Source organism: Apium graveolens, unplaced genomic scaffold (assembly GCF_009905375.1).
Source record: "Apium graveolens cultivar Ventura unplaced genomic scaffold, ASM990537v1 ctg8031, whole genome shotgun sequence".
Taxonomy (NCBI): Eukaryota; Viridiplantae; Streptophyta; class Magnoliopsida; order Apiales; family Apiaceae; genus Apium; species Apium graveolens.
This window is the reverse complement of record NW_027420834.1, coordinates 74,603-87,246: the sequence shown is the minus strand read 5'-3', so window position 1 is coordinate 87,246 and position 12,644 is coordinate 74,603. Positions and strand designations below refer to the sequence as shown.

At 29.9% G+C, this 12,644-nt stretch overlaps 1 protein-coding gene across 1 annotated transcript; it reads left to right on the top strand.

Annotated features, from left to right (window-relative positions):
* Nucleotides 1–6,614: 6,614 nt before the first annotated feature.
* On the top strand, nucleotides 6,615–8,577 carry LOC141704583 (secreted RxLR effector protein 161-like). Its single transcript, XM_074507806.1, has 2 exons — nucleotides 6,615–7,501; nucleotides 7,596–8,577. The coding sequence occupies exon 1, from the start codon at nucleotides 6,629–6,631 to the stop codon at nucleotides 7,376–7,378; it is 750 nt and encodes a 249-aa protein (XP_074363907.1). The 5' UTR covers nucleotides 6,615–6,628; the 3' UTR covers nucleotides 7,379–7,501; nucleotides 7,596–8,577.
* The last annotated feature ends 4,067 nt before the right edge of the window (nucleotides 8,578–12,644 follow it).

The window sequence follows — 12,644 nt, the reverse complement described above, 5'->3', positions numbered from 1 at the left end:
AGTTTGAAGAACATACATATTCACGTTGTAAAAAAAGTAAATATTCAAGTTGCTGAACATTAATGATGTAACACACGTTTACGTTATGTAGTTTATTATTTTAGTTTTTAAATTATTGGAAACATAAAACATGAACCATTAGATTGGATTGTAATATAAAGTTAGGATTTTGGACTCGAGAACTCCAAAAAAGGGACTTTATGTATATGATTATTTATAATAACCATATCAAATTGAATAATATAAATTTAAATATTGGGTCAAGTTCCTGATGTAAATATTATAAAACCAGCCAGTTAGTAATTATGATACATAATATCAATTGACTTGATCGTATAAAGACCTCAAAAATATTAATTTTATTAATATAAGATATTATAAAATTTATCCTTATTGGTAAGATATTCTCGTCGAACTCGTAATTTAAATTTATTAAACATAGATAGTGATGATGTATTTTCGGCTCTATCATATAGTCAAATTTCGAGTATTTTTTCAAAATGGGTAAAATTCTGATTTTGAAGTTAGTAATTTTGATACATATTATCAATTAAATTGCTTTTATAAAAATCTCAAAGATATTAATTTTTACCAACATAAGATATCACAAAAATTTTCTTTGTTGGTAAGATAGTCTAGTCGAACTGGTAATTTAAATTAAACCCAGCTAGTGACGTGATATTTACAGGCACGTCATTTAGTCAAATTTCGAGTATTTTTTAAAAAATTGGTCAAGTTCTAATTTTGAATTCGAAATAAATCGAAATACGCTAATTATAACTTAACTAAATATGTAGTACACATATACAATATTTATATAAGTGTATCTCTTTTTAACATATAAAAAAATTTAATTATATGTACAATTTATTTTTTATTAAAAATATATTTAAAAAATGTATAAGACATAATTTTCAAATTAAAAATTGTATAATAAATAAGGGAATGATCCGTTTATATACTATGCTTAATTTTATATCTCAAATTCAATTGTTCAAAACTAATTCCACAAATATTTTAGTAATCATGTTTAAAGTTAAATAAATTGTCGCTATTTACGACACTGACATATTATGTATATGATAAAAAACTTAACTAATAGTGTGGTGTGGTGTTAAGTTGATATGGTTGTGAATGTAAAGACTCGGGTTCAATTCTTCCCAACAACCTTTAAATTTGGTTGGTAGTCGGTCTGGTCACCGTAATTATAATAATATTTTAAATAAAATACTCTCATAAATAGATAAATATTCATAACAAAGTTATAACATGTCTAATGATTTTGGTTAATACAAAATAATATATTAAATTCACCCGACCGGGCTAAACAAAATTATAGTATTGATCCAAAAAACTACATTTAGTTAGTGGAATTTGAATAAGCGGGCTAAAATAAAATAATAAATATTATTGATCCCGCTAAAAACATTATATTATTGGATCAGACTATAACAAAATATACATTTGAAAGGAAATTCGTAGGGTCGATATAATATCATCAAATTAAAGCAAAATAATCCATAATATTCATTCGGTCTAAAATAAAATAATAATTATCCCGAGCTAGAGTAAAATTAAATAAAACAGTAAGTGTAATTAACTGGATTTGGTTGATATAACGGGTCTTAAGCTAATATAATTTTTTGTCATTAACACATAAAATTTTATCATTGATTCGGGTTTAAACATATTAAGCTAACATAAATGTGAATATAGTTGGTTGAATTTGGTCGACTAATGACAATTCGTATACTACTGATCTCATATAAAATTTATCTTTTAATTAAATATAATATTTTTTCATAAAAACACCTATAAATATCAATAAAAATATAAATTTCAATCATTACATTATTTTTTAAAACTATAATATCACTAACTTATACACCTATGTGTATGTTAAAAAGTATAATGAAATCATATTATTAAAATTTTAAATAAATAAGTTTCGTAACTTAAATTTTTTACTTCAAATTGAATTCAAAAAAATTATATAATATTAAAAATAATCCGTATATCGCACGGGTTTTAGGCCGGTATTAAGAATTCGTAAAAATCCAAATTAAAAAATAAAATTCTAAAATCCAAATTGAACAAATCTGAAATTTCAAAATCTAAAAAGTAATTGAAAATCCTGATTTATATTGCTCAATATATTCTGGTTGAATAATGTTTTAAAATAAATTCTTAATAATGTTTGAATAAATAAATTGATTGTTGTTTTTTCAAAGTAAATTATTACATGATGGTTTGTTTGCTTGGGTAATTACAAATTTATATTTGATTGTTACAGCATAGGAAAAAGAAATTGTTGGAATTGGGACACTGTCAAGGGAGATGACGGTTGTTAGCAAGAGTGTACTTGTGCATAATTGGGGTTTGTTATGATTACTTTAAGATACAGGAAGAATATTATGATTAGGAGCTTATTTTTGTACTGATCAAGGTTCTATTAAGTCCTAGCTATCCTAATGGAGGTTATGCTTTAGTTTATAAAAGTATAGTTTGGAAGTTATACTTTAGTTTAAAGATGTATCCCTGACGCACAAACAGTTTGGGCTTTGAAGGCACTATATGGACCGTAGATAAAAGGCATTAGAGTCTACGATATCATAGTTACTTTTATGTGTTTTCTTTGTTCCTTATATCTAATAGCTAGTGTCGTCCAATGCAGTATGTATGGGTTGCAAATACGTTATCTTATTAGAGGATTTACATAGAGATTAAACTGGAGCATAGTCTGTATTTCAATGCTCTTTGTTCTGTCTTACCTATGATCAAGAGGGTGTCATACCTAAAAATAGAGTAACACTCTATGGACATATCTAAACCAAGAACAAAGACGTGGCTAGAAATTCAGGAATAAGTAAAGGTTTGTGATTATTGGACTGATTGGTGCCTCCTAATTTTGATAATACTCTTTCATTGATTGTTATATTGATGTAATATTAGTACTGCTACATTTTTTTCTTCCTTTGGAACACATGAACTGTTTCTTCATACGAATTAACTATGGATGAAATTCCTATGTGCATAATGTTAGAAGTAATGTGTTTTTAAAGACGTAGTTATCCTATATAAATCTGCTTTTAATATCCAGGAAAATGAAACACTTCTTTCCCTGGTGGTTATGTAACTCAACAGCCACAACCTTGTAGTATATAAGGTTGTTATCTAATGAAATATCACATACTCTTCTAGTACCTTTTTTTCTCTTATATAATTCATGATATGTTTAACAAATTGGTATCAGAGCTAGATTCGATTAGAAACTGGGCGTAAAGAACAGCAGTAGGCGGAAACAACACGTCAACAATGGTTGCAACAAATCAAGGTATGAATATTCAACAACCTACAATGCCCATTTTTAATGGTGAAAACTATGATTATTGGAGTTTGAAGATGAAAACACTTTTCCAATCTCAAGACTTGTGGGATTTAGTGAAAAGTGGATATGATGAATCAGCAAATTTAACAAATGCTCAGAAGGAGGCCTTAAAGGAGACTAAAAAGAAAGATGCAAAAGCCCTCTTCTTTATTCAACAAGCTATATCAGAGAGCTTGTTTCCCAGAATTATGAGGGTTGCAACGACAAAAGAAGCTTGGGAAGTTTTGCAAGAAGAATTCCAAGGAAATTCCAAGGTAAGATCTATTAAGCTACAATCCCTCAGGATAGATTTTGAGAACTTGAAGATGAATGAGTCTGAAAGTTTGAAGGATTATTATTCAAAAATAAATGAAATTGTCAATCAAATGGCTTTGTACGGTGAAGTGGTTACCGATAAGAAAGTTGTTGAAAAAATTCTGATTAGCTTGACTGATAAATATGATGCTATGGTGTCCATTATTGAAGAAACCAAAGATATTAACACATTAAAATCTGGTGAGTTGATGGCATCATTACAGTCCCATGAACAAAGATTGATGAGACACTCCGAAAAATCCATTGAAAGTGCTTTGCAATGTAAGCTCAACTTAAACAAAAAGGAATCACCGTCTCAGAGTTATAATGGAGGAGTATCATCAAGAGGTGGAATGTTCAATAGAGGAAGAGGAAGAGGCCAAAGAGGAAGAGGAAAAAGTAATTATAACAAATATTTAGGTGATGCAAGTCAATCAAACAAGTGTGAAATATGCAAACGAAGTAGCCATACAGAGAAGGATTGCTGGTTCAAAGGGAAGCCTCAATGTCATCATTGTAAGAAATTTGGACATTTGCAAAAAGATTGCAGGTTCAAAAATCAGCAGCAAGTGAATGTATCTGAAGAAAAAGAAGATGGATATGCAGTCTTTTATGCAAATTGTCAGGTCACAAATGAGAAAAGTAGCACTACTTGGTTATTGGACAGCGGATGTAGCAATCACATGACCGGAGACAGCACAATATTTACAAAGATTGATAAAAGTATTACCGCTGAAGTGAAAATGGGAAATGGCATATTGGTTCAGGCAAGAGGCAAAGGTACGATATGTATTCAAACAAAAGATGGCATACGATACATTAATGATGTTTTATTAGTCCCTGATTTAGATCAGAATCTACTTAGTGTCGGTCAGCTCATAGAAAATGGATATGCTGCTTATTTTGAGAATGGTACTTGCACAATTTTTGACAAAAATAAAGGCAAAAAATTGGTTGCAAAAATACAGATGAAAAGGGGCAGAAGTTTTCAGCTAATGTTCAATTATGATGCTGATTTGGCCTTAAAAGCACACCTGAAAGATGAATCCTTGCTTTGGCATAAAAGGCTTGGACACATACATTCTCAAGGGCTGAAGGAACTGAAAAATATGGTGTATGGGCTGCCTCAAGTTGAAGATAATAATGAAGTGTGTGAAGGTTGTGCCATGGGAAAGCACCATAGAAATTCTTTTCCAAAAGGAGGATCGTGGAGAGCTGGGGGACTGCTGGAGCTTGTTCACACTGACGTGTGTGGACCAATGAGGACTCCTTCACTTGCTGAAAATAGGTACTTTGTTTTATTTATTGATGATTACTCAAGAATGGCGTGGGTTTATTTTATGAAATATAAGTCTGAGGCCTTTAGCATTTTCAAAAAATTCAAGAAATTTGTAGAAAAACAAAGTGGTTGTTACATAAAAGTTTTGAGAAGTGATAGGGGTAAAGAATATACCTCTAGAGAGTTTGATAAATTTTGTGAAGATGAAGGAATTGATAGACAACTCACGGTTGGTTACTCACCACAACAAAATGGAGTTTCTGAAAGAAAGAACCAAACTGTAGTGAATATGGCCAAATCAATGTTAAAGGAGAAAGGGTTGCCAAATTCATTCTGGGCTAAAGCAATTCATACTGCTGTGTACTTAATTAACAGATGTCCAACTAAGGCAGTTAAAGAAATGACTCCATTAGAAGCATGGTGCAGAAAGAAGCCTTCGGTAAGCCATTTAAAGATATTTGGTTGCATTTGCTATGCACATATTCCGAAAGAAAAAAGACATAAACTGGAAGACACGAGTGAAAAATGCATTCTTCTTGGTTACAGCTCAAAATCAAAAGGATATAGGTTGTATAGTTTAAAGAAGAAATCAATAATCATAAGTAGAGATGTGTTGTTTGATGAAGGAGCTAGCTGGAATTGGGAGAAAGAAGCATGTCAAAATAAAACTATTAAATTTGAAGCAGAAGCTCAAAATGAAGACAAAAATAATGATCAGTCATCACCAGTATCATCACCATCTGATCCATCTTCACCTACTGATCCATCATCACCTTCAAGTGATAGTGCAAGATCGTCAAGTTCAGGAAGTACTCCGCTGAAAATGAGGTCTCTTGCTGATATTTATGAGTCGTGTAATTTTTGCATGATTGAACCAACGAGTTTTGAGGAGGCAATTAGAGAAGATGTTTGGAAGAAGGCAATGGAAGAGGAGTTTCACATGATTGAAAAAAATAAGACATGGCAACTCGTTGAAAGACCGAAAAATAAAGAGGTTGTGGGTGTGAAGTGGATTTATAGAATAAAGCACAAGTCAGATGGTTCTTGGTTAAAAAATAAAGCGCGTCTAGTGGCTAAAGGATATTCACAACATAAAGGAGTTGATTAACTCGAAACATTTGCACCAGTAGCTCGAAAAGACACAATCAGAACCCTCATTGCTCTTGCAGCTCAAAAAGGATGGAAATTATATCAAATTGACGTGAAATCAGCCTTCTTGAACGGAGATTTAGAAGAGGAAATCTATGTAGATCAACCAGATGGTTTTGTCATTAAAGGACAAGAAGGAAAAGTTTACAAGTTGAAAAAGGCGTTGTATGGGTTAAAGCAGGCACCTCGTCAATGGTATACCCATATCGACAACTACTTCCTGGAAAATGGATTTGTCAAAAGTAAGAGTGAGCCAACTCTCTATGTGAAGAAGCAAGGTATGTCAATTCTTATCGTTGCAATTTATGTTGATGATCTGATTTTTACTAGCAATGATGAGCATATGATAAATCAGTTCAAAAGTGATATGATGAAGAAGTATGAAATGAGTGATATGGGACTGCTACACCATTTTCTTGGGATTGAGATCCACCAACAAGGTGATGGAGTGTTTATTTGTCAGCACAAATACGCTGAAATAAATGTTAAAAAGGTTTAATATGTATGGTTGCAAAGCAATGGCAACACCTCTTGCAGCAAATGAAAAATTGATGAAAGATGACGGTGGAAGAAAAGTAGACAGGACTTTGTATAGAAGCATTGTTGGAAGTTTAATGTATCTTACGGCAACTAGGCCGGACATTATGTTTGCTTCTAGTTTGTTGTCCAGATATATGCAAGATCCTAGCGAGGTTCACCTTGGAGCAGCCAAACGAGTTCTTCGTTACATAAAAGGAACTGTGGCATATGGAATCAAATATTTTAAAGGTGAAGAGCTAAAATTAATTGGTTTTTGTGACAGTGATTGGGCAGGTTGCAGAGATGACATGAAGAGCACAACAGGCTTTGTGTTTTCATTTGATTCAGGAGCATTTTCTTGGCAATCAAAGAAGCAAGATTCAGTTGCACAGTCATCCGCAGAAGCTGAGTACGTAGCTGCTGCCCTGGCAACATCACAAGCTATTTGGTTGAGAAGAATTCTGGAGGATATTGATGAAAGGCAAAGAAACGCAACAGAGATGCTATGTGACAATAAGTCAGCCATATCTATGGCAAAGAATCCTATCTACAATAGTTGTACAAGGCACATTGCTGTGAAACATCACTTCATTCGTGAGAAGATCGAGGAAAATGAGATAAAATTAGTCTACTACAAGTCCGAGGAGCAAGTTGCTGATATATTCACAAAGGCACTTCCAAAAGAGAAGTTTCAGATGCTGCGTAATCTGCTGGGAGTTCAGGAACAACACATTAGGAGGGAGTGTTAGAAGTAATGTGTTTTTAAAGACGTAGTTATCCTATATAAATCTGCTTTTAATATCCAGGAAAATGAAACACTTCTTTCCCTGGTGGTTATGTAACTCAACAGCCACAACCTTGTAGTATATAAGGTTGTTATCTAATGAAATATCACATACTCTTCCAGTACCTTTTTTTCTCTTATATAATTCATGATATGTTTAACACATAATGTTCAACATGCAGATTCAAAATCGTGGCTGAAAATCATAGATGATCCTTTTCTCTGCCACATGCAGATTCATTGCAGAAGTTTGGAGCTACAAACACCTTTGATTCTCCCGAAGTTTACCAATTTGATAAGTAGCGTAAGTATGTATGCGGCATATGACAATGAAGATTATAGCATGATCTATGCAGGAAAAATTCTGATGGCAGATTTAAATGTTAATGGTTATTGTACCTTTGGTTCTTGCAATGGATTGCTTTACTTTGCAGAATACTACTAGGACGAAAAAATCCTTGTGTCAAATCTGCTGAGAAATCAGTTCAGAGCTCTGCCCCCAATCTACCTTCCGCCAAAGGATGATTTTCTTGCTCCAGTGAAATACACCTCGTGGTCCATATCAAAGCATCCAGAGGAATCGCCAGTAAATGCCTATGGATTAGGTTTTGATAGTTCAACGAATACCTTCAAAATGGTTTGTACTCTGCAGAATACAGGTAAATGCATAGGTACAGTAGTGCACAATTTGGGCACAGACTCATGGAGAAAGATTTCTAGTTTTCCTCAATATCCCATATACGGAAAGCCTGTTTTCGTGCATGGATTTTTACATTGGCTGTTAAGCCCTCTTGGACAATACTACGGGGAATTGCCTGTGGACCAAACAATAGTCTCGTTCGATGTTTGTAAAGAGAATTTCCAGCTGCTTCCGCATCCTGGGATTTGGTCGAAAAATATTGAGGAATTCAGACTAATTGAGTGCAATGGTCATTTTAGATTATTTGATATGAGTAGTGACTTAACCTAGCTGATATCTCAATGAGTAGTGACTATGGGAAGGAATGGAGCAGAGTGTTTAATATTAGACTCACTCAGACACTAGCAACTGCTTACAATGATATTTATATTTATGCAATTGCATGTACTTATAATGATAATGATATAGGCATATGGAAGGAGGGAGAAATATTTGTGAAATCTTATAAAGGATACTGGATATATAGTACCAAGACTGGTGGCTTGAAATTTAAACTATTTTCTGGTTTGAGCAATGGTGCTGCACAAATTTCGAGTCAGACTGGGAGTCTGGTTTCCATATAATATTATACAGAAGTTTCCTAAGGCCAACTAAATTTCTGTTAGTGACTTAAGTTCATATTTTAAGCAATTAAATGACTTCTATCAATTTCTGTTAGTTGAATAAAAGCAACGTTAATGAATTGTAATTACACACAAGTTCTACGGTCATTTTTCCCTTAACGAGTGTCTACTCCATTTTTTTATTTTACTTTAATTACTTTTCTTCTTCGTCTCGATTACAACCCCACCGACACCGCCGTACACCGCCCCGTTCGTCTCCAAAATACCTTTCCCTTCCTTCGCTCTTTTTTCATATACACAGCTATATATACACATAAGTAACGATCATTACAAGAAAACAAGACTGAATAGCATAATTGGGGTCAAATTCAACAACTTTCGGTTGAATTGAATGGCACGGCTAAATTCAACCGCGTGTAGTCGTATTTATGCGGTCGAATTTAGCAACAAATTCGAACGTATGCAGTTGAATTTAGTCGTGCTCTTAAATTCAACCGCATCCGGTCGAATTTGATAATTTGAAATGACCGGAAATTTTCCGTACTTTTAAAACATTGGTCGTAAAAGTGGGGAGAAATTTTACGCTATTCTGAAAATTGTAATTTAAGTGGAAAATAGTTGTATTTATCTATTATTACTGCATTCCGATATATATATTATTTTAAGAATTTTATTATTTTTAAATAAATTAATTGAGTAACTTGGTAACTTTGTACAACAACCGTTGTATCAAAAAGAGTGCATAGCGATTTTGTTAGAGCTATTTGCGAGCAGAGTTGTTCGCGAAATATATTAAGATTTAAATATTTTAGTGATATCATAAAAATTTTAGAAAAAAATTAACGTATTTGTTTCGATATTTTAATAGTGAATTAGTATTTTGACCACTACTTTTTACCAGTATTTAGTTTCATACTCATGTTTCGATTTTTTAAAAATATTTATGAATGATCCATCCTTACAGATGTCAAGATCTATATATTTTATTGATATGATAAAAAATTTAGAAAAAATAAATATATTTGATTTGCTATTTTAAGAGTCAACTAGTAATTTGACCAATACTTCTTACTTGTATTACTCTAATACAGATGTTTCAATTTTTTTAAAAATGTTTATGAATGATAAACCTTACAGATCTCAATATCTATATATTTTAGTAATATGATAAAAAAATTAGAAAAAAATAAATGTATTTCATTAGCTATAATAAAGGTCAACTAGTAGTTTGATAAGTACTTCCTACTAATGTTAGTCTAATACCGATGTTTCGATTTTTTAAAAAATGTTTATGAGTAATCCAATCTTAAAGATGTCGATATATATATATATATATTAGTGATATGATAAAAATTTTAGAAAAAATAAAAGTATTTGATTTGCTATTTTAACAGTCAACTAGTAGTTTGACCAGTAATTCTTACTAGTGCTAGTGTAATACCGTTAATGTAATATCGATGTTTCGATTTTTAAAAAAATCTTTATGAATGATTCAACCATACATATGTCAATATCTATATATTTTAATGATACAATACAAATTTTAGAAAAAATAAATGTATTTGATTGGCTATTTTAACAATCAACTAGTAGTTTGATCACTACTTCTTACAAGTGTTAGTCTAATACCGATGTTTCAATTTTTTTAAAAATATTTATGAATGATCTAACCTTACAGATGTCAATATATTAGTGATATGATAAATTTTTTAAAATAAATAAATGTATTATATATATATATATATTACTTCTTACTAGTGTTAGTCGATGTTTTGATTTTTTTAAAAATGTTTATGAATGATAAAACCTTACAGATGTCAATATCTATATATTTTAGTGATATGATAAAATTTTTAGGAAAAAATAAATGTATTTGGTTTGCTATCTTAAAAGTCAACCTGTAATTTTACCAATTACTAGTGTTTAGTCTCATATTGATGTTTTGATTTAAAAAAAAATTATAAATGATCTAACCTTACAGATGTCAACATCTATATATTATAGTCACATGATAAAAAATTTAGAAAAAATAAATATATTTGGTTTGCTATTTTAAGAGTCAACTAGTAGTTTGACCGATACTCATTACTAGTATTAGTCTAATACTGATGTTTAAATTTTTTAAAAAATGTTTATGAATGATCTAACTTTACAGATGTCAATATCTATATATTTAGTGATATGATAAAAATTTTAGAAAAATAATAAATTTATTTGATTTTCTATATTAACAGTCAACTAGTAGTTTGACAAGTACTTCCTACTAATGTTAGTCTAATACCGATATTTCGATTTTTTACACAATGTTTATTTATGATCAAATCTTACATATATATATATATTTATATATATATTAGTGATATGATAAATTTTTTTTAAAAAAAATGTATTTGATTTGATATTTTAAGAGTCAACTAGTAGGTTGACCAGTACTTCTTACTAGTGTTAGTCTAATACCGATGTTTTCGATTTTTTAAAAATGTTTATGAATGATCCAACCTTACAAATGTAAATATATATATATACATATTTTAGTGATATGATAAAAATTTTAGAAAAAAATAATTGTATTGGATTTGTTATTTTAACGGTCAACTAGTAGTGTGACCAATACTTTTTACTAGTGTAAGTTGATGTTTCGATTTTTCAAAAAATATTTATAAATGATCCAACATTATTGATGTCAATATCTATATATTTTAGCCATATGATAAACTATTTTGAAAAAAATAAATGTATTTGATTTGCTATCTTAACCGTCAACCTGTAATCTTACCAATATTTCTAACTAGTGTTTAGCCTCATATTGATGTTTTGATTTTTTTTTAAAATATTTATGAATGATCCAAACTTAGAGATGTCAAGATCTATACATTTAGTGATATGGTCAAAATTTAGAAAAAAATAAACATATTTGATTTGCTATTTTAAGAGTCAATCAGTAGTTTGACCAATACTTCTTACTAGTATTAGTCTAATACCGTTGTTTCAATTTTTAAAAATATATTTATGAATATTTCAACATTACAAATGTCAATATCTATATATTTTAGTAATATGATAAATTTTTTAGAAAAGAATAAATGTATTTCCTACTAATATTTGCTATATTAACAGTCAACTCGTAGTTTGACAAGTATTTCCTACTAATGTTAGTCTAATACCGATATTTCGATTTTTAAAAAAATATTTATAAATTATCCAATCTTACAAATGTCAATATATATATATATATATATTAGTGATATGAAAAAAATTTTAGAAAAAAATAAATGTATTTGATTTTTCTATTTTAACAGTCAACTAGTAGTTTGACCAGTACTTCTTACTAGTGTAAGTCAAATACCGATATTTTGATTTATAAAAACTGTTTATGAATGATCCAACCTTAAAGATGTCAACATCTTTATATTTTAGTGATATAATAAAAATTTTAGAAAAAAATAAATGTATTTAATTTGCTACTTTGACCGTCAACTAGTAGTTTAACCAATACTTCTTACTAGTGTTAGTCTAATACCGATGTTTTTTATTTTTAATTTTTTATTATAAATGATCCAACCTTACAGATGTTAATATATATATATATATATATATATATATTAGCGATATGATAAAAAGTTTAGAAAAAAAATAAATATATTTGATTTGCTATTTTAACAATCAACTAATAGTTTGACCAGTATTTCATACTATTGTTAGTCGATATTTTGATTTTTTTAAAAATATTTATGAATGATCAAACCTTACAGATGTCAATATGTATATATTTTAGTGATATAATAAAATTTTTAGAAAAAAATAAATATATTTGATTTGCTATTTAATAGTCAACTTATAGTTTGATTCTACTTCTTACTAGTGTTAGTCTAATACCGATGTTTCAATTTTTTAAAAAATATTTATGAATGATCCAATTTTACAGATGTCAATATCTATATATTTTATTGATATGATAAAAAAAATTT